At 38.9% G+C, this 23,977-nt stretch overlaps 1 protein-coding gene across 1 annotated transcript in view; it reads right to left on the reverse strand.

Moving 5' to 3' along the window:
- Window positions 1-6,914: 6,914 nt before the first annotated feature.
- Window positions 6,915-23,977, reverse strand: part of ATP8A2 (ATPase, aminophospholipid transporter, class I, type 8A, member 2) — a 70,891-nt gene continuing 53,828 nt past the window's right edge. The window contains exon 23 of the mRNA XM_009075654.1: window positions 6,915-7,091. Coding sequence (XP_009073902.1) covers window positions 6,915-7,091 — 177 coding nt within the window. The remainder of the gene's footprint in view (window positions 7,092-23,977) is intronic.

Genomic DNA, 23,977 nt, shown 5'->3' on the forward strand with positions numbered 1-23,977 from the left:
TTACAATTGCACCGGCAAACTTGAGGAGTATAAGTGAGCTGAGTCAATATGCACCACACCCTAGCAAAAAAAAAAAAAAAAAAACACAAACCACAGAAGGACACCACAAAACATGGAACCCCCCAACCAAAACAAACCCCTACACATTTTGTTTCACGACAGTGGTGACAACATTTATGCTTCCAAAATTATTTTTCTGAAAAAGAAACCTAAACCCGCAGGTTGCAAATAGTCAGAGGAGGGTTTCACAAACGAGACCTTGCTGCAGGTCCTGTGGATTAAAACCTGATGACTTTTAGCATCCACACCATCACCCTCTACAGCTTTGAACTGGAAGTGAAGAATATTACATTCAATAAAGGCACCAAGGAGAATTTCAGGGAGAAGAAACTAATTGTTCAAGTTGGAACAAGATCAAAACACAGGGGTTAACACACTAACACTAGGGGAAAGAAAAATATACCAGTACTATGAATTTCTCATGGACAAGAAGGTATTCCAAACCACAGTTTTATCTTTCTTCTAAAATAGCATACGTTCCAGCAGTGTAGTGTTTTCTCATGTGCAGCATCTATGGAATGTTTATTTTCCAATTTGGAAAGTGTAGCGCTAAACATAGCACTGCTGACTGCTCCTGCTCAGAAACTGAAGAGACTAGTAGCAATCTGGACAAGGTACTGCATATAGTGAAGAAATGAATACCCACACCATTTGGAACTGTTTGTGAGAATTATCACCCCCGTTGCTCAAGACAGAACTTTCACTTGCATTTTACAAAATATAGCAAGTGAAATGCTAAGATTTTTGTCATCTAAATACTAGGCTTACAATGCAAAAAGGCAACAAATGAACTTTGAAAATAACAACTAGGATAAACAGTATTTGGAGGAGAAACTTGTTTGTATCAGGACACACAATATTTTTCCTACAAAATTGTTTCCAATGAAAAATAAAATTACTTCTAGCTGTATGTATGCCTTTCCTCCAAATACATGCTGCTAAGTGAATTTGCCAGTAAGAACTGTAACAGAAACAGGAAGTTCAGGTGAAACAGAATATTTCAGGAACACATTGTTCATTCATAATCACAGTTATAGGCATGAGAATTCACTCGGCTGCTCATCCACTATGAACACAAACTCAGCACTAAACCAGATATCCAATCTGAACTGAGTACACAAGTTTTACAAATACAATACAAATCTAGTCAATTTAGTATTTTTCTTCAATAAACTCAAAAAAGCAAATATTTTGCCAAATGTCTATAGCAGTGGAAATTGGAACACTGGTTCAGCTTAGAGATAATTTTGTCTGAATTATTTCCTCATCTCAAGTACACAGCAAGAAACACAAAATAATTCCAAGTATAGTTATTACCACAATAATGGGATGAAATTAAGCAATAAGAAATGCTTGGCTATATAGCAGGAATCATTTAAGCTCAGGCTGTCAGACAACTTACTAGTTATCCAAGGGAATCAGCTAAATATGCTTCACCTGTGTCACTTAAAAAGCAAACAATACCAGACAAAACAGTAGTTCTTAGTACTGTTTCAGTGTAAACAAAGACAATCCTAGGGAATTGAACAAGTGATTCACAGATGTTTCTGACTTCATAAGCATATATTTCTTCATGAAAGGACAACACTTAGTAGGGGACATTACCCTGGTGTATGCATCTAATTGATACAGCAACATTTGGGAGAAACATTAATGCACTCAAGTTTAGAGTCAAGTCTTGGCTTTTTGAACTATCGTTGACCGGACAAGTGACTGGAAATATCAGTAATTTTTTTCCCCTTTAAAAACTAGCTATGCATTTGAATGATCTAAACTATCAGAGTGAGGTTGAGAACTGCCATAACTCAGAACACTGATTAACAAGAACAAACAGAAGCCACAATGTTCAGTAGAAACTTGCTCTGCCACTCAAAGGACAAAATAATTACCAAAATCACTAAGACCAGCCTCTCCTACAGTTTTTGCCCATATTGGCTTTACAACATAGAATTGAAGGCATTTTGCAAGTTTACTTAGCTCTTGCAAAACAGCCAACTGGCTTTTAAGAAAAGTAATCATAAGAAAGTCCCAAGACTGCTTTACACATACCTCCATACACACTGGACAGTTTAAGCAATCATTTCAAGTAATTGGTGAGTATTCTTTATTCAAGAGTGCAGAGAGCACAACGTAATGCTGCAACCCCAAACCTTCCTCACACTTCAATTACCTACAAATATTAAAGCTGTCAGAATCGTTCTTCCCTCATGGTTTTCCAAGTCATGAGATGAATATTGCTGTCACGAGTTGTCAGAAATAGAACAAGGGAATGAGCATTGATAATTTAGTAGGTGACAGATGAGGGGAAACATAAGATGTACATACAGGAAAATGTAACACATCCATAATTTTCTTTGGGACCAATTAACATCAGAATTGGCTTGCATACTCAATCAGAATTGCATTGCAAATTTTTGTCATGAAAATGGGGATCTCTTCTAATGAAAGCCAACAAGACACTTTTTTGATTTAATAGCTAAATACATTCTGAACTACAGCACAGAATAATCATTTTGTCAAATAACAACCATCAGCAACAATGAGACTTAGGAGCATAAATATTTAAGAAGTATTCCAGATGTTCATTCTGTGAGCTGAGTTTTAATGTCTCCTCCAAATGACAACAGAAGACCAGAATCACCCATGCTATGGCCTTACAACTCAGTGCCGAGACAACTTCTTGTCTTCTCATCACTTAGCTGTTGAAGTGACACTAACAATTAGCAACAGGTACCCTTCACAAATTGCTTTCTTTCCTTTCCTTCTCCAATCTTCTGCTTTCAGTTCATTAAATCCCTTCCCTTTCAACACCTGAGCAGACACACTCTAGTCAAAGACTATGTTTGTTTCAGGACATTTAGCCCCTGTTCTCAGAGTGACACTTGTGGGCTCATGTCCTCATGTCACCCACTCTGCATACTACATGCAACAGCAATAGAGGTGGGAGAACGGGGAGTTCTGTGGTTGGGGGTTGTTTAAAGAACATAGATTTTTCTCACCTTGTTTACTTATTTCCTCTGCTCCTAACCATTAATACTACAACTCCACTATTGCTCAAGGTACTGAAAGCAACAGTTTGTGCCACTGTCACCTAACCAACTTAGCTGGTGAGGTTGGGCAGAACCCCTGCAGTCAGCATTCCAGTACTGAGCAACAACTGCACACACCTTTCACACCTAAAAGCAAGCAAAATCATGCTCATGTAGTAGTAGCTCATGGCAAGTGCCCCTGTGAAAATAGCAGATAGTCCATAGAAACAGCTGTTGCTGGATTTCCTCACTATCTGTTCTGTGCCACTTTACCGGTACCTCTGCAGAACAGGACATCTGCTAAAAATAGGGCAGAAAAGTTGACAGACTGTACAGAAATTGAGACATTTTTCATGGCTTTCCTATTGCCTGAAACCCCTTCTATAAGAGCATCAACTCACTGTTCACTCAGCTGAAAAGCTGCAGTGCCTAAGTACATGTATTGAAAACAGTAATACTCCACTGAAACAACATCCCAGCAACCATCACCTCCAGTAGTATTGCAGAAATGGTCAGTAATAGAAGCCAAAGACAGAAAAAACCCTGAGGCAGCCCAATGAGTTGTGGTCCCAGCCTTCTGCTACACATCTCTTTGGAGATGCTTGTTTTGTTGTGCTTACGTTTGTGAGAGAAATTACAGGCAGGACTACTTCTGCCATCCAACAAGTAATTTGAAGTACTGAATTACTTATAAACTGCTTGAAATTATTTAACCTCCAAAGTGCTGATGAATTGCTTCTTCCTGATGGAAGTCATCTTAAAATGTCATTAAACCCATACAAAGGTAGTCACTGTCACCTCCAGAAAACTTCTACACAACAACAAAAAAATCCCCACATCCCCAAAGCACAGTCATCAGAAAAATAAAAAAAGACAAATGCTTCAATTCAAGGCAGGCTCTTCAGTAGAGAATTAAATATGTTGCTATAACACCAGTTATATTTTTCCCTGCTACTTTTATATTCAAAGCCAACCACAACAATCTGCTGTACAAACTAGCTAGCATATAAACAGTAGATAAATGATAACAGTCCTTTTTGTTATTAAAAAAACCATCTCACTTCTACCTAAGCTTTAACATTTTGCTTCTTTCACAAAACATCGATAACACAGGTCCCTTAAAGGAACAACTGAAAACTAGAGACAGGCAATCAACAGCTCCGATCTCATAAATGAAGTCATGAGTTCAACTGCCTTCTAAACAACATTTATTTCCACTGAAAAGTAAGTTTTGCCTGCTCTTGACATACTGACATCCCAGTCAGTGTGAGGGAAGATAATAAGATCTGTCAGTCTCTGGAAAAACTTTTAACAAACACAGCTTTTTCTTAAAGAGTTGTTTGATTTGATTTCGCAAGCTTTACGAAGTCTCCCGAGGGATATATTTTTCTCCACAGAGCCAGTGGTCTGTTAGAGACACTGTAACAGTGGAAGACTTAACCCCATCAGAAGATACCATCTCTCCCTCTTAATGCAATATGAAGCCGGGTTTACTACAGTTTCATTTTAAGATATTTCCCCTGAGAATCAAGTTCAACTGCAGTTTATGCCTAAAGCCCAGCAAATGAATATACAGTATACCTTAAGTATATTTTTTTTTAAATTTCAATGGCAAATGCAGCTGAAATTCCCCAGAGGAGATGAAAATGTTTTCGTAAATTTATGAAATATTAAGTCCCAGCAATTTATGCTGTGTTGAGAATAGCAACACAACTCCTCCTTGAGTGGTTAAACATCATACCACTAAGTTAAAGACCCAGATTTGCCTTCCAATTAACATTTTTGTTTCAAGACTAACTCTAAGTAATTTGAAAGTTCCTCCTGCCGTGCCAATTACATTTTAAAACTTTTTCCTGTGAAGTTTAAGTGCACTGTCTTATTTGACACACAAAGTACTACTGAAAACAACCCAGAGCAGAATAAAAGTGGTTTTTTGCTTTAGTATCAAGCACCTGGCGAGTAAATGGAAGGTTCCTGAAAAGCCTTAAAGGCTATTAAAAGCATTCCTCTTTTTCCTTGGGGATTTAAAACTCAAGTTATTTTCATTCTTCCTTTTAAGCCTATGAAATTACATCATCTCTTACCCTTTGATTTATACTTTACAGTATTTTTTCCGCATTGTTCCTCAATTTGCTAAATCACTAATAAATAAAACTCCTGTTGGCTCCCATCATGAAATAATGAGAGAGGAAGTGTCCAGTATTACATGTCTCCTTGTGAAACAGGACTATACATTATTTTCAGTTAATTACATATACTAATGTAGTATAACGTTAATAATTTGCAATGTATTATTTTTTTCAGCTACATAGGTCTTTGACTTAACGTGTCATATCTTTGAGAAATAAACTAACAAACTGCCTTGGAAGGGTCTCTACTGTGACAGTATGAAAGTCAGTGCTTTCTTTCTATTTGCCTTGCCCAGTGTTTGTTGACTTCCCCACAAATACTGCGTAAGTCTACAACACAGGGTCTATTCCTTTCCTGGATGCTTCATGCTCTCTAAGCCCAAGGTAATTTTACCAAAGAAGTGGACACTAGCCCTCTTACTGGCCCTACGTCTGGGCCTGTTGCATTCAGAAGATCACTGCAATTTTGTTAGCTCCCTCTTGTAAAAGGCTGTTGTTCACTCCCATGACACAGCTGCAAAAGTGAGATTTAACAAAGTCACTGTGGTTGACAACTATTTAGAACAGGACTTGCAAAAGGACAAAGAACACTGGCTGGAAAAAACGGGACGCTTGTCCCCAGTCACAGAATCCTCTCAACCTTTGGCAATGCTCCTTATATTGCAGCCCAGGGTACTGCTGGCCTTTTGTTTTGCCACTAGGATTCTTTGCTGCTTCATGGTCAGCTTGTCCACTAGGATCCCAAGATCCTTCTGGACAAAGCTGCTTTCTAGCTTGGCAACCCCTACAGTTTACTGGTGCAAGGGGGTGTAACTCCCTAGCCACAGGACCTCGCATTTCCCCTTCTTGAACTTCCTGAGATTTCTCTGCTCAATTCTTCAGCCTGTCAAGGTCCCTCAGAACTCAGTAGCACAATCATCAGTGTATCAGCCATTCCTCACAGCTTTGTGTTAACTATAAATGTGCTGAGGGCATACTCCATCTAATTATCAGGTCGTTACTGAAGATGTTGCACAGTGCTAGCCTCAGTACTGTGCCCTGCAATACAGCAGTCCAAGAGACAGACATATGGAAAGAAACTAGTCAGAAAAAAGCCCGTTGGTTCACCTACTTCAGGTGCACAGACAGCAGCTGCTTTTGCCATGTGATACTTCTACGATAGTGCACACATAATGATAAGACTGCAAAACAGTAGTGCAAGGTCTTCATACAGCCATTTCCACAAAGCAGGTCTTGCTTCTAGAATGCATATGAAACTTCCTGTCTGCCTAAATCAACAATCCCTTCTAGGTCACAGTTCTCCCCAAATACCAGCAATGAGCACAAACACACACAGTCCTCAAAGCTGCAAAATCTTTCAAAGTTAAAAACGTAGCCTTCCTGCTACACAGGAAGTAAATCAGGTCAGCTTTTGGTTTTCATTTTCTTGGGGCTCTTATTTTCTTCCATCTGAAGGGTTGTAACACAGGACCACATCTGTGTATGGCTAAATCCACAAACAGCAGCAAATTCTGCTGTGACATAGTAAAGCAAGTGGTAGTCTGATAGGGCAAATTGCACTGTTAACCACACGTTCCCATAACACGTCATTGGTTAAGTCAAGACAAACTTATATTCCCGTAAAAACCTCCAGAGCTCAGAGTCACAAGGCTTCATGTCTGTGAAATTTTCTTACCTGAGAAAGTCACAAAATTTCTTACCTGCAACAAATGACTGATTTACAGGAGAGTGCCAAGTCCAGAAAGCTCTGCCTGACTTCAAATGAAAGGGCATACTTCAGTGTCTGGCCATCAATAATCAGGGCAATATCATTTTCCTTGCCCAGTGACTCCCCCAGACTGGTACAATGTTGAGTCAGAGAAGCTCTTGTTGCCTGAAAAATAAACAGAAAAAAAAAATCATGTTTCTTCCTAATATAAGAAAAGTGCATCCAAGCTATAGCAAGGCATCTCCAGACTATGCAACAGAACACAGTATACATGCACCGAAATTAGCACCAAAATGAGTTAATGCTTTAACAGGACCTCGTGCAGACAGTGATTTGTGTCACAGATCAGCAGAAGCTGCCACTGCATGCCTAGGAACACACCTTGTTCCAGTGCAGGCTCCAGCATCTCCCACTACAGAGTCCTACATGACACATGTGCTCACAGTAGCTGTGATATATCACTTTCAACTGTAGCCTGAATGAATGAATCAGCTTTCCTGGGCCAAAGAGGTAGAAGGAGACTCAGGTCATGTTCACCCAACAGGGAGGGAAATGGGGGGAAAAAAAGGAGGGGAAGTTGCTTTGCAATTCATTTTCTCTCAGCCCACTCATTGGTATGGTACTCAAAATAAACTCACTCTGATTCACTAGGCAACTAACCCCAAACTGGAAGCAGAGCACACAGTTCAGCCATTTCAGACATAGATTAACTTTTGCACTTTTTTCATTATAAGAATGACTGCATTATACCCTGTCTCCCTATTAAAATGTGGGGGATTAGATTTATGACTTCATGGCATGCTTTATTTAGGCTGTACCTAACAACTTAACACCAAGTATATGACTGAGCTTAAACCATTAGATGCCAGTGCTAGTAAAACAAGGGTATGTCTCTGAGGAAGAAAGCTGTTTTATCTAGTTCAACAATACTATGCAGTAGCCACACAGTCAGAAATCCCATGGATGGTATAAGGGATACAGTTTGGGCGATGCTATCAGTATCAGAATTTTATCCAAAGAACCTTTGGCCCCAGGGTCTTGAAGTGACATTTCTTTTTCTTTGCTGCTTCCTCTCAGTCTTGCTCAAACACGTTCCTTGCTTTCAAACGCAGAATTAACCCCTGTCCCACAGGATTAAAAGCTTCTCTGACTCTCTGAAACCAAGGGAGCCAGTCTCTGCTCTTACTCCCTGTCTAGCACTTCGGAGACAACACCCTCATTTTTCACCTGACCCAAAGGAGGGTGATTGGCCATGGCCCAGCTGTGCCCTCCTACAGAGGCAGAGCAGATCCTGAGGGCAAGTTCAGGAGGGTTACTTGATACCCATGATCTGTTGCTCAAAAGAAAAAGCCACATGGAAACAGGAAGACTTACAAAAGGTGGTGTTTCTCATCAGATGAGATTACACATCTGTCCATAGCTTATTATCATGGCTACACATACACCTCATCCAATTCATGCCCTGGTCATTGACCTTACCCATCTTACATCTAAGATGACACAGAATTAATAACAGGGCTTATAATACCCCAAAACACTATAAATCAAGGATTACAAATCAGGCACTTGATTAAACCAGCATTTTGTAAAGCTCTCAAAATACCCTTCCATTCATGTGGCTAACTTACAACCTAATACCTTACACAGTCTTAAAACAAGGCACAAATTATTATTTTTGTTTCTTTCAACTACTTACAAATGCTGTGTTTGCTATGAAAATAAACTACTGCCCCTGCAGGCCAGTGCAATTAAGCATAATTAACTAGGCCTCAGTCGCACTGGGTGTATAATGAAGACTTCCTAAGTAAGCAGAGGAACAAACATTTGGAAACCATGGGGAACTACATCCTTCTGTGGGTAACTCACTACTGATAACTAGAGTAGAAATCCCGACTTTGATACCTAGCTTTGATTCTATGTTTGACATCAAGGGATAAGCTTCTTCAAGTCACATCAAGCAAGACTAAATCAATCCTTTACTAGCCCAAGCATGATGGAGCAGAAATCACCAGTAATCCTAAGAAAGTATCTGGATTAACTCAGACCTGTGGAATACCTCTGCCTTTTTTCTACTGAGTACCCATCAAGCATAAACAAAGTTTGTCAAGGGTTCTGTTCCGACAAAAATAGAATATTAGAAGTGAATATTACAAGCATTTCACTTTGTCATAATAAACTTGGTTTTCGTTCCCTCAAGATTTCCTGTAGACACAGAGAGCATCCAGTGGCTCTGGGGAAACGTGGAGAGGCGCCTGCCAATCCGACCTTATCCTACTAGCATATCCATTTCCACCAAATATTAGAAATACACAGTTTTACTTAAAAGTCAGAAGACACAACAATAGAGAAATCCATCAGTTTAGTAGCCCCGATTCAGTGGGCTATTCCAATGGACATGGACACTTCATTAGCCAGTAGAGGACATGTGCACATGCTTAAGCTGTCTGTTGAATCAGAGCAACATTATCAGTTTAGAGCTTTACAAGCACCTAAAAAGTCATTCATAAGACCACCAAGCTTCAGAGCACAAACATGAAGAAAATATCAGTTATATTGCAAAAAGTCAACCACAGAGCTCAAACTGAAGAAAATAACGAAATTAGGTTTTCATTTATTTTTATTCTACTTTTGCACATTTGACATGATTGGAGGAGTTTTTTCTAAAAATATGAACAATTCTGACTCACACAAATGCATTTAATGGTTAATGTTATGGTCTCTGTGCTTGAGTCAAATTCAAGACAAGGTGCTATATTCCATAATATACCTATCCCACCCACTTTTCCTGTTTGTTATCCATTTCCACTTTAACAAGTCACACCCACAAATACAAACCTTGAGCAGAGCATTTACTTGCATTACTGTTTTAAAATAAACTTTCAGATTTATTGTTCTCTGTGTGCAGAGTTTCCATCCCAAATATGGAGCAATATTATTAGTACACTATTATAAATCTCCGTAACAGAGTATAATTTGTTGACAGGCAGAAAACAAAAACATCCTGAAGCAGAGTTTGTGTGGTCTTCTCTCTGGACTGCACTCTCACGATCTTTCGCAAACCTTCTGATAGCATGCCCATATATTCTCACTTTCTAAAACCTCAGAAAAAACCAAAAGCCTTGCTGTGCCTAACTTAGTGTCTGAATTACAACACTGACAACCAAATTCTGGGATTTTCCAGACTATTATTTAGTAGTTTAACAAATACTAATACTTTTCACATGATGCTCAAATTCAATTGGGAAGTCAATGCCATCAGAGATGATTAATCAGAGCTCTGCTGACTTCACTAAAAACAAGAGCAGACTCCTCACACTGTAATAAAAAAATATTAGGACCTTGACTACATAGGCTATACAACAGATCTTAAGCAGGGGGTTTGTGTGTGGCTTGTGCCTTTGAGTGGGTTTTGTTGTTGTTTCTGTGGGGGGTTTGGGGCTGCTGGTTTTTTTTTAGAAGCAGCCCACCATACTGCCCATTCCCTTCCACAAGAGAAGTTTGCACACTACAGCAAGAAATGCTGGTGTGCAACATAATTCAGTATCCAGCACACAACAACAGTATCAGGTAGCTGCCAAGACAGTAGGACTTGCAAAAACTGTGTGCAAAAGACTTGAGCAGGATAACAGCCATTCCCTTAGCTTGTCTTACAAACAAATACCCAGAGAAGAACTGGACAATTATTCTGAGATGATCAGGTCCAAATCTCTTCTGCTTCCTCCCCTGCATTTCCCTAGAATTGCTCACAAAGTCACTGAAATGACAGCAAGAGATAGAAATGATAGTTGATCAAGCAGCATCTACATCTGCTACACAAGTATTTGATAAGCTCAGATACCAGAGTTGCACAAAATCTCAGCAATTTGCCGTCTGTTCATCCAAACCCATTTATGAGACTAAGCTCACCATGGTGTTTAAAGAACCACAACATACAAAATACTAGGCAAATATTGTCATACAGAAAGTGCAAATATCACTAATTAAATAAGGCAAGACAACAAGAACCCACTCCTAAAATACGTCAAATGACTATCACTGATTCAACACAGAACAATTTGCTTTTATCTAATAGCACCATGATTCTGCTTGATGAATATGATCTCCTACCATGCCAAGAAAAACATCATATGGAGGACCTAGAGATATTAGGTGGCCTCTCTCAGATCAATTTCACAGCTTTGAATTTAACTTCAACCTGAAATTCCTTCACAGTTAGTCAAGTAATTTAAAACGTCTATATACAAAGAGTCCTTGATCTGCATAGCACGTCTCAGGTTATCACACATTCAGACCAAATCTTGCTTTCAGATACTAGATAAACAGATCACATCAGTATTTTTGTCTCCAGGGGCAGCTGTAAGTTCAGATGAATTCGACCATCAAGAGCTATAACGAGTGGTGTAAATAATTATTCAAGGATGTTTTCAGTCCTGTAACAAACTGATTATGTGGGAGGGAGGGAACTTGGTTAAACAGGGAAGAAAACATACCCTGAAGGAACATCTATCCTGTCAGCAGTACCTCTATCTCCACACATGTACCACATAGTTCAAAAATCAAACAAATCTTTCTACAAGCTTTGTCTAATCACAGAAAAATAAACTCCAAATGTGTCAATCAGATATACCACCTCAAACACACATCCTGTGTAAAGTGTGTTGCAGGTAGTTCAAGATCACAGTAAGGAGGAGCATCAAACAGCTGACCACTTGAAAAGTGTGTGGTTAAGTGCTAAAGCAAACTTAACACAGCATGCCAGATGGCTGCATGCTAACCTTCAGGCTCTCAGTGAAGAAAAGCAGTGTCTTTCTTACGGAGTATGTATGCAGTCCCCACTGCAAGCCATGAGCTGGGGGCTCCAGGGGGAGAAGAATTAGGAGGAAAGAGAAGCCTTTTGCAAATTAAGAAGTAAAACTGATTTGTTCAAGGTTTCACTAACATGTCATCTCCCATCTTGAAGATTAAATATCACAGCAGTGTGTGCTGCCAAGAAGGGTGGACCTAGCATTTCAGCCTTCCAAAATAAAACCTGCAGTTTTCCACAGCATTGCTTTAATTTGAGGAAAAAGTAAGAGAAACTGATTATGCGAGTCGCATCTTCAAAATGCCAATCTTCACTGTAAACCTTTGTTCACTAAAATAGATTTTTTAAAAAATTTTTAAAAATCAAGAAAAGAAACAAAAGTCTCAGCATTCTCAGCCCAAAGAATTGACAACCTAAGCAGTCATTCAGTGTAACACAGTTGCCAATGGCAACATCTTGAAAGTCATGAGCCTTTTGCAATCCTCCTTTGAGTTCTGAGGGCAAAGCTTGCAGTGTAAGAAACAATTGTACAAACAACTGCAGTCAAAGCAACAAATCATGGAGTGTTCTTCAAATGCTGTGAAAGACAATAACACATTTGTCCATTTTGACATTTTTTTAGATTTCTGACTTGACCAACAAAAACATGTATCCTGGAAAGACCAGGGATTTCAAACAGTATGGCCAAATTCCTGTTCTCTTCACACTAGGAACCGCATTAGGCTTATTACATGACTTATACACTTCCAGGACGGGGCATCCACAGCTTCTCTGAGCAACCTGTGCCAGTGCCTCACCACCTTCACAGTAAAGTATTTTTTCCTTAATACCTGTTCTAAACCTACTGTTTCAATTTGGATGCATTCCCCCTTGTCCTGTCACTACATGCTCTTGTAAATAGCCTCTTTCTATCTTTCTTGCAAGCACCCTTCAGGTATTGGAAGGCAGTTAGGTCACCCCTAAGCCTTTGGGTAGAGTGCTTTAAAAACCTAGACCTCTGCTACAGATACTGACATTTTCATATATCTCTCTCAGTGTAGGTTTGGGGTTTTTCTGATTTACACAAATGCTTAAATATATTATCACTAATACCCTAGTTGATATATATATATATTTATATAAAACATGGGCAACCTGATTCAAGGAGATTAGAACAAACTTTCCTGGGAGGCAGAACAGCCAACGACACAGCCAAGACTACACTAAAAGAGTTTTATCATTGCTAGCAAGTAAAGAATCCATGTTTATTAATGTATAAAAGGCTGAACACTAGTCACAATGAAATATAGACTGGATGACAGAACTGATCTTTTCTCCAAAAGAATGCTATATACAGGAAATACATAATATTGAGTAGATGGATTTGTACAAGACAGAACTGTCTCAACATGATTTTCTCATGCTGCAGTTACCTTGCCAGTACAGACACAAGCATGTTTCAAACCCAGTATTCACCATGAAATAAAAATATTTTGTATTTTAAAGTCATATTATATCCATAGTCTGGAAAACAAAAAAATTTGGTTTTACCTTTTCATGTAAGGTACCATCAATTTGTAAGACATCAAAATAAAGTTGGTTGGACAGAATTTTCCTCTCTGTGGACTAATAAAATTTAAATAGGGCTAGGGAAAGCTATAGCTTCAATTATTTTTAGTCTTCCACTCTCAATTTCCTCTCCAAAATCCCCCTTAAAAAAAGCCCCAACCACTACTAGCATCTGTGCAGTTAATAGTTCTGTTGCACGCTAGCGTAAGTAACAGAGGCCATACCGCTGTCAGAATTCATAGCCAAAGTTATTCCCATACTTAAGTTAAAGGAAACTGCTTTGAGAATTAAGCCAAACAGCAAACTATAAAGTCTAAGCTACTCATGACAGTCCCACACATGCAACAAGCCAACCTGTCATATTAGTCTTCCTTTAAAGTTCTTGTGTACTATCAAATCTGTTTCTCCAAGTGAAGCCGAGAAAGTTCCAGAGCGACTGATTAGCAAGGGAAACTCTAATAAAACTGACTTTTAAGAAACAGACTGCTTTTAACCCAAGATGTTTGCTTAACGTCCTGGTTTTGATTTAGACACAATATAGGTATTGAGCAGAAATATGAGAGAACTTAGAGTTCTTGAAACACCCTTTGAGATTTTACTTCTACCTTTACAGCGCGACAAGCATCAGAAGTTACTCACGCTCCTTGGACTACATATTTTTCCTTTTTAGCATCAGACGTTACTCACGCTCCTCCTTGGACTACATATTTTTCCTTTTTACCCACAGCTGACTAGGCAATAAAGCAACACACAAAGGTGTTTCCAGAAGAATCTGATACAAGCAGTACTCCCATGATCTTGCCTCTTTCCCAAAAGCCTCTTGCACATTTGTTGACTGTTTCCATCCAACTGGGATTGCTCTATGGACTTCCTGAGCCGTTACTCACGCTCCTCCTTGGACTACATATTTTTCCTTTTTACCCACAGCTGACTAGGCAATAAAGCAACACACAAAGGTGTTTCCAGAAGAATCTGATACAAGCAGTACTCCCATGATCTTGCCTCTTTCCCAAAAGCCTCTTGCACATTTGTTGACTGTTTCCATCCAACTGGGATTGCTCTATGGACTTCCTGAGCACATTTACAGTCCCAGAACATCACTTTGACTCCTTAAAGAATTACTTCAGGCTTCCTGCCCATTGGCAGCTGCTAAAGAGTAGACAGGGTGCAACAGGCTATCCTGGCCACTTGATTCCTGGACTTGATCCCATCTGTGCTCTCTCAGGACTTTTAATGAAACAGACCCCAGCAAGCAAACAGCAAGGCAGCCTTCTCTTGCCTGAGCCAGCCCCATTAGCAAGCAACAGGGAAGATGGCAATCAAGCCTGACCATGCTTCTGTTTAAGACAAAACAGTGCCCAAATTGCCCCACAAGGGTAGGTGAAGAAAATGGAACACCCTGAACAATAAAAACACTAAGCATGCCCCGAAGGACAAGAGCCTTGACAGACCCTGTACCTGGGAAACACAGACCCTGTACCTGGGGAAAGTCAGAGGAGGAAGTGGAGATGGGAAACCTGGGACAGCAAAGATGTAGGAAAACTGGATTTTCCCTCATGTCCCAAAACTAGAAGTAAGAGCCCTATACCTCTGCATTCAAGCAGAGGACAGTAGCAGGACTAAAAATCTTTACCTTGGATTAGAGTATTTTAAACCCAAAAAATTACAGTGTTAAAGTAATGGCACACACTAGGAAAGGAGATAAACACTACTGGGTTAAACAGCAAGATGCTAGGAAACATTGCTGCTAGATCAGCAGAGGTCTTCACTATCTGAACACTTCTACAGGGTCAAATAACTGTCATTCAGTAATTGAAGAAAAGTGGCAGGAGAGCTATCCAAAACACTAGCATTGGCACAGCACATCAAATAAATGAAGAAAACTAAAGAAATTAGTGTTACACCCAAATACCACAAATCCAGATAGCTATATACTTGTCCACCTGATGCAGGACCCATAACTAAATATTCTGCAAAGCATTAGATCATGAAAAGAGAAAAGCATGTCAAAACTATTCAACTGTTGTATGCAAAGCAGCCTGTTAAATCATGTCACAACGCAAACAATTCTGTTGCAGTTTGATTATAAAATCAGTACTGCACAAAAATAACATCAGGTAAATACCTTGAGATTGTTCAGTTTTAACACCTTTCTCACAGAAAGTCTAAAGAGTAGATTTTCTAATAGAGTTATACCATGACTGATTCATGCTTATTGCTATTTATCTTCAAAATATCAAGATAAAGGCAAGTCTGCCTTGCAATTCAAGCACAGTAGACGAATGAGGGACAAAAAGACAAATTGCTGCCCACAGAGGTTGTGGAAGCCCCATCCCTGACATATTCAAGGCCAGGTTGACTGGGGCCCTGAGCAGCCCGATCTAGTGAATGCACCTCTGTCCATGGCAGAGGGGCTGGCAACAATCATCTTTAAGGCCCCTTCCAACTCAAACCATTCTATGGTTATATGAAAAATAACAAGCTCTGAAAAAGTAAATACAAACAGGCTTTCTTGGAGCAATTCATTTTATTTAAGTTGGCAGCACATGTGTGAGCAATAGCAAACTAGATGTGGCACAGACCTGAATCCCCTTTCCTGCCTGCAGCTCCACCTTGAAACAAGGCACAATGTAGGCAGTTCCTCCAGCCCACTCCTTGCCATGTGGCACATGAAGAACCAGTGGCAGGGTACAGCCCCCACTAACCTCCTGAACTCTCAAAGAGAAATGAGGCTTGGGTGTGTGGACCAGCTCAGAGGTAGTCCAGAACTTGCAATATAATTGTCACACCTTTTGTTTTGATTTTTACTTCCATTCTAAGTCAAATTAAATTAATTTTTGTCTCTTATTTCATAAAAAAAAGGTATGCTACTACCTCACAGTTTCAACTGCTCAGAGAGTCTAGGTTTAATGATCAAACTCAATGGCTCAAGGTTCCTGAAGAGCTTGAAGCTCATCTAGAGGGTTTAAAAAACAGGAATCTAACATGATAACATGATAAAACATGAAAATTTAAGGGTTTATAAGATATGATGATGCAGGACACCAAGACTTCTCTGAATATTAGCCCGTAGCCTGAGATTATTTCATGCTACTTGATTCCCTCAAATAGCATTACCTTCCCAGCTCAGCCTATACCCTTGGGGAAGGGTGATGTACATGAACAAGCACAGGTCTCCAGACAGCAGCTTCAGAGAGGGACTGCCTGGTCATGGTCTAGCCTTACAACATCCTTACATAGCTGTGGAAAAGCAGGAACAAGGGCAGCTTTGCCACTGGCCTCCTTGAAGATCAAAAGAAGCAAATGTCTCCGCTCTACTATTCCCTAGGCAGAGTTCCTCGTTATTTAGTTAAGATTATTTGAAAAAAAAAATTAAAGTCTTGAGCCTTCCAAGTACCGCCAAGTTGCACAGGAATAGAAAACCAGCCTTTGCTAAACATGGCCTATTTGGTACTACATAAGATGACACTAAAATGACATTTGCCCTTGCCATCACATCCTTCAATGCTTAAGTCAATGTTTAATGGCAGTTTCTTTACCAGCCATAGTATAGTCAGCACTAAAATTCCAGACAAACTGCAAATTGGAAAGATTACACAAGTTCAGTTGGCAATTTAGTGTCTTGATACTTTCAAAGCTACACAGGAGCCAACAATCCCAAGCAGAGTGTTTGAGAGGAATGGAGGTGAGAGACATTTACTTGTTTCAGTCACTGATCCATTCATCCAAGGACCATTTTGTAAGAGCTGTCCTGATGCCAGACACTAAGGTTAACTTTCAAACAACTTCATGCAATTATTTAAATCATCTTGAAGTTCCAGTATTGATAAGAATCTATGTGAAAGCTTCCAAACAAATAGTTACGCATTGAAACACTGTCAATACCATATAATCTTAATATCATGTAACAACAGGTTTTAGCAATTTACTACCTTAGATACAAAACAAAATGCACAAAAACCTTCCCCCAGCAAAGTCAAAAAATGCTTTACCTGGGACAATGAATTCTGCCAAGAGTCATAAATACCAAAAATAATCAAGTTTATCACAGCAGTTTTTCAGACTGTATGCAAGACCCCTGAAACTCAAGAGATGCTAAGCCCCCATTGATCCTAGCCTCTCAAGGCTCCAGGAGCTGCATTCTCCCCAAAGCTTATTTCATTAGCTGACAAGATAATGTTCACCTACTAAAAAAATTCTATGCAAATGCACTAATTCAAAAGACAGCACTATAAAGAATTTCAGAGCTCTAATTCCATTGCAGAGAAACACACAGTTCAGATAACAATATTCTTAACTCTAAGACCAAAATATTCATCCTTATATCATACAGACTGCCTGACGACGTGACCTGAAATCATACCATGTGGGAACTAGGGATTTAGCCACAATGACTTTTGACATGGAATTAGGTAGGGCAGAACATCATCTTTTGGAATACACCAGCAGAGTTGAACAACAGAGAGTCTATCTTTAAATAATACGTAGCAGCAATTATCCTGAGATTGGCCAGTGGTCCTCATTGCTACAAACACATCTGTACTTTGCTCCTCTGAGCTTCCTTCAGGCCCTAGTTAACCTTTGCTCATAGAGCAGGATGCGTTCCAAAAATGCTTAATGGAAAAGACTATTGCAATCAGCCAACTGTACATGTGAAACCAAACTCAAGATTACTGAAGCTGCATTTATGAAGCAGCAGACATGGTCTTGAAACCACACTGGCCATTTTTACAGCAAAATGTATTAAAGGTCTTCGTCAATGTCTTATTCAATGTATTATTATAATACAAAAAAAGATTTCTTCCTATTTTAGTCCATGTTTAGTCCTTAAAATATGCAGGTTACTGTAGTTCATATTAACACCAGGCTTCTGTTAAGCACACATATAACAAGCTTCCCTACATTTAAAAAAAACCCTAAATGTTACAATACTGATTACACCAATAATGACAGTATGTATAGTAATAGCCAAAATCCAAGTAAGGAACCAAACAATGTTTTTGGTACATGCTTCTATGATTGAAAAATAGAGGCACCCCAGGATTTTATGTTCACTGAGTAGGCAATACATAGCAGCTAGATCAGTGGACAGGCAAGACAACAAATCCCAGTGCAGAGATTAAGGTAGTCTAAATAAGAGTGCTTCATCTCTTGCAAAATTAAGAGATGAGCTAAGATGCATGCTTGGTCCTATGCGACTACCATTATTTTTAATAATATTTAGTTTGAGAATTTCCTGTAAGGGACCACCACAAAAACTTATATTCAAGATCTATGTTGCTCTTGGGAGGTAAGTAACTCTACTATACTCCTGTACAACTGCTACAGCAACAACTTTTTATTTCCTTGAGCCCAGCACCTTGACCTCCTAGTATACTGACAAACAGCAATGATTCATTCTTGGCAAACATACTTTCTAACACTTTTTGCCAGAATGATCCCTCTGATTTGCAGATTTCCTTACCAAAGGTTCATGTGGCTCCTGGGTGCTGGGCAACCATGAGCCAGTTCATCTGCCACAAGGTCCAGTGGTTTTATTTGTAACCTCAAGTAGCCATTTCTTAAGAAGCTTCACACACTTCCCTTTTCTCCCTCCAAAATTATCACACTGGATTTCTTCACTGTCATTACATGATTTCTCAAAAATACTGTCTACCTACAACATGAATTCCAATAAAACTGCTACTGTTGGGTAATGAACGACAGAGAAAAGTGCATCTTTTTCCAGCTACACTATATTCTGCCAGACCTCCAAAATAACCCATTCTATCCCCTTCCTCTAACAGACACTTATTCCTTGCAGATTTAAAAGCAACAAAACATTAAAATTGACACATTTGTTGGCAACTGTCATTGCTAGGAACAACTTCACAGCATAATGCATGTAGAGGTCAGAGGGCAGCCCATACATAGATGCTGATTTCGCCAATGTATTATAAACCAGGGTTTTACAACAGCATTTCAGGTAAGCTCAGAAGCATCCCTGCACTCAAAACTCGCTGAGTTTAAACACTGCTGATCCTACTCCTTTCAGCTTCAACAAATGTTCGACTCCCGTATACAGCTGGCACAAACTGACATTTCCTGAATATCCAGAGGTAGCTCAGAAAGTAAGAATAGCTCTGCTGCTGCATGGCTCATTGTCTCACTGCTTTTGTCTAATTCTAGAAAAAAAAAAAATGGAAAAAAACCAACTTATTGACATTGAATAACTGTTGCCCAGCAGAGACACTGGTAGCCACTCAACTGAAGCTGGACACACCACCCAATTTGCTTTCATCTTGATGGCTTCCTGGATTTTTACCTTCTCCTTTTTTTAAGCCAAGAATTTAAAGATGCTGTGTAAGAAAGCCCCAGGCAAGCTTCTCTTTTCGAGTCAAACAAACACCATTCCCTGAAGGAAACACTAACTTTCAAAGACCTCTTTTTCTCCAAGTTTCAAAAACATACCACTTAGTTCCCTATCAGTTTACTCTATACATCTGAAGTTTTTATTAAAGTTTATCTAATAAATATGATACCCACTTCAATTACTAAAAATAATTTTAATAAGAGAACGGCACAAAATCATCAAGATCATGTTTCTTTTTAAAAATTAAACCACAAGAGTAATTTCCCTAAAGACTTAGTTATACAATAGATTTATTTTATTAATATTTACTAAACCTATTAAGTCTGTCTACTGAACTGCAGAGTAGGTCTGTCAAGCTTGGACAGAACTATAAATCCCTTGAGAACTTGATAATATTAAACCTACTATAGACAGACTAATTAAGATTTAATAACTTGAAAAGAAAGTAGAAGTTCTCAAAAAAATTAGCAAGTTGTGAACTCATCCCTTTCCTCATGTTATTTACAGATAAGTTGTGAAATTTTAACTGTATAATGAAGACACAAATATAAACACACCAACCTAGATCTTACAAAGCCCCTTAATTAATTGGTTTTATTCATCCCCATTTTCAGATTTCTACAGACTACTAAACTCTGTATCCAAAAGCACATGCTCTGCTGACCTTCCCCATGCCCCTCAAGAACACAATTCCTGAAGCCAAGCAACTTTGGCCACCATTAGCCATGTAAATGGTCCCCAGTTGTACTGCTGAATTCGATCATTTGTCTTTCTACACATAGCTGTATGTTATTCTTTCAGTGAATTCTGTACTTTAGCTGCAAGAACTTGAATTACAGACATGAAATCCCTCGATCTTTCAAATCGGAGAAAGGCTCGTTGCAGTGTGTCAGTTTTGCTGGACACAAAGACTGACCAAAATTTTTCGTCCAGATTTCCACCAAGTACTCGCTGTCATTTCAGTGTCTTGGTGCAATTTGGATAGTGTCAATCTGTTATGAATATGATCCCAAGCTGAAAAACATTTCAATGTTTAGATGTCTCAAGGGTCACTTTCTCTTTTCTGGAGTGTCACAGAGGATCAGAGTGGAATTCAGGCTATAGATAACAGCCTGAAGAGGAAGTGAGTGCTTAAATATTGAAAATCTGTATGAGAGTTAATTTCTACGCTCCAGTCACTGTTACATATGCCAGCAAAGGCCCCAAATCAGAATATTCCACAACTGAACACTTGTAGTCCCAAAGAAAAGATTTACTCCCAAGAGTAATCTAAGGGATGTCAATGCCCTGTGGCCATACTTCAAACAAGAGGGACATGCAGGTAGACTGAACTAACATCCAGGTTACCTTTCCGGGATGAAAAACTTTTCAGTGTTCCAGATAACAAGTAAGAGAAAGTAAAACCACCTTGCATTGAACAATGCTCTTTACCTGACCAGAAACAAGCACCAAAGCATCCAAAGGCACATGCACTGAGTTATGAAAATGATGGAGTAGATAACCAGTCTTTCATCTGTGATTTTTGAGGACTGTGTCATGTGAATTGCCATACTGGATCACTTACGTCACTTCTACTATGGTGAGGCAGGAGGTAGGACACAGTAATGTAAGCAAATGGCTACGTTCACTGTGGATTTTGATTATCTTCCTAAATTAGTCTATTTCTAGGTAGAAGCAGAAAAGAACTACCCAAGAGGAGCATAAGACTCAAGCTGAAAGAACTGATTACACCAATTTTAAGTTTATGAGGCAATTTCTCTACAAGTCTTACACATCAGCACCCATACAGCCAGGAGCTTTGCAAAAGCACTCTTACCTTGCCCAGCTTAGCTTAACTCTGATTCCCAAAGCTCTCCAGAAAAAACATTATGTTCTAGCATTCCCAAACTGACTTTAGGCCTGCTTAGAACACTGGTTATGATAAATCATGATTTGAGAATTAGTTGGAAATTCATGATACCCAAATTAGTTTTGTCTTGAAGCTATGGAGAGGAGATGACACTCACTACCTAGATTTGTAGAAGATAAGGTGATTAAAGCACTTTCTAAATATTAAAGAGCAACACTGATCCTCTAGCATCACTACCTCAGTTTAACAACTAGAGTGTGAAAATGCACCTTAACACATTTTTCAGGTAAAAAACCAAGGCATACACATAGTGGCAAAGGTATGCAAAAACCCTAGAAATTCCCAAGATTCCTCTGATTGGTTCTACTCTACGAAAAATGTTAAAAAGCAGAAGGAACACATACTTGGTTGAGTATTAACTTCATACAGCTGGAGAACTACTTAACTCTAGTTTCTGACAGACCAATCAAACCAGAGAAATTCTTGGAGACTTTTTCTATCTTTGACCAGATGTAAAACATCTATTTTATTCTTAATTCTCATGTGAAGGGAATTTATTCCTTTACATGAGTGAAGTGCAGGCTTGGCATAATCAAGCTTCAGCTGCAAGAATAATTCTCTAGTTATTGTTATTATGAAGGAGGAAATAATCTTCAGAAAAGGGTTTAACAAAGTAATAGTAAGTCAGTATTATGGGAACCACAAAAGTAAGACCAAAAATGTCTCTATCTCTTTGTTTTCTGAAGACATGATCAAGATATCCCCTAATTCTTACCCTGAAGCAGTTAGTTCTCCACTATCTTCATTAAGTTAACAGTGCAGATGAATAAATCCTATTGCTTTAGGCTGGCTCTGCACCAAGAAAAGAAGACTGCTTATCCTTAAACCCCCACACACAAACTTGCATGAACAAGGACTCCCCTTCAATGAAAGCAAAAGATCAGATATGAAAGTATCTTGAGAGAAGGAGTATCTAATTCTTACCCTTAGATACAAAAGCCAAATCTGAATTCTTTCTACAGATGTGCAATATTAGCCATGTCAATCAATAGGATTAGTACCATAACTCATCCACCTACACATCAGACACCTGCTCCAGTTTAATTCCCAAAAAAACACACCATCATGGTTTATTATCAGAAAAAACCTGCATTTCATGGGTAGTTTCTCATTTAACAAAATCCATTTAACACTTCATTATGCATCCTTATGTTTCCATCCTCTCTTGTGCTTGACAGCAATCAGCCTAACAGTATGCTGCAGAGAATCCTATCTTCAAAGCAAACAGATACTTAGTTCACCATCCAGCTGAAGCCATTATTATATTGTCACCCACACAATAGAAAATGGATCTGGATAATATTCAGGGATCATCCATTGGTATAAGCCTTCACATATATGAAGATCACCAGCAGTTTTAAGAGAAACAATGTTTGTTCCCAGTCATTTTGCTTTGACATATGGGAACTCTTCTTAAACAAGACAGCAAGTTTTAGACTGAATTAAGGAAACACACACTCTTCCTTTCCATTTTTACGCAATATGACCTATTCTGGCCTATAGCATGGACAAGGCATCAGCCTCCAGCTGCTAAATACCTGCAGACTAAAGCTGCAAGATCTATTATGGTTTTTGTCAAAAGTGTTCACTATTAGAACTTCAGACGCCAACTTTAACAGTAACCTGGAAAATAGTGAGGTTTGTTTTAATAGCCCTCCCCAGTTCCCTCACCCCCCAGTTTACAGCTATGGAAAGAAGAGTTTTTTAGTAACCAGGTCTTAAGACTCCTAAAGATCCTTGCATTCCTTCAGGTCCAAGTCCCTTTACTTGATCCAAGCCAGCTATCACAGAGCCAGAAAACACTAACAGAAAAAACAGAGTCACAGATAAGGGAGAACAGTCACTAATGAATTCTGAAAAGTGAAAGCACAATGAAACAAAAATACCAGCCCAACTCATTCACCACTTACAGCTGAAACTATTAGTATTACTTCCTGAAGAAATGGTAATCTAATACTTAAGTTACACAGTCGTGTGTGTACTTAAACCTACAGGTCCAGGTAACACCTACATTCTTTCATTTATAATTCTACACAGTACACTCAAATCAAAGCAGCTTTTCACACTGAGAGCTGTATATTTTCCACATCCATACAACTAACTTTCTATGCAGATTAGCAAATACTTGGAGTTATGAAAGATCCCATTTGTTCCTCAAGAAACAAACAAGAAAACCACTAAATCCCTCCTACCTAACATTTTTAAAGACTTATCTGATTACTAGACACTGTTCCTTATGTAAGTACTTAGCTTGATGTCTATTTCTAGATTAAGAAAAACAAATTTGAGCAATAATAAATACAATAGAGAAATTTATTCTTCCCCTTGTTTCACTAATTTGCTTCCTTTGCAAACCCCTAGTACTACACAGAAGAGCTGATTACAATTCCAGGCTGACTGGTAACTGAAGTAACTTAGACACTAGAGGACCATTGCAG

This window comes from Acanthisitta chloris, unplaced genomic scaffold (genome assembly GCF_000695815.1).
Source record: "Acanthisitta chloris isolate BGI_N310 unplaced genomic scaffold, ASM69581v1 scaffold4725, whole genome shotgun sequence".
In the NCBI taxonomy this organism is placed as follows: domain Eukaryota; kingdom Metazoa; phylum Chordata; class Aves; order Passeriformes; family Acanthisittidae; genus Acanthisitta; species Acanthisitta chloris.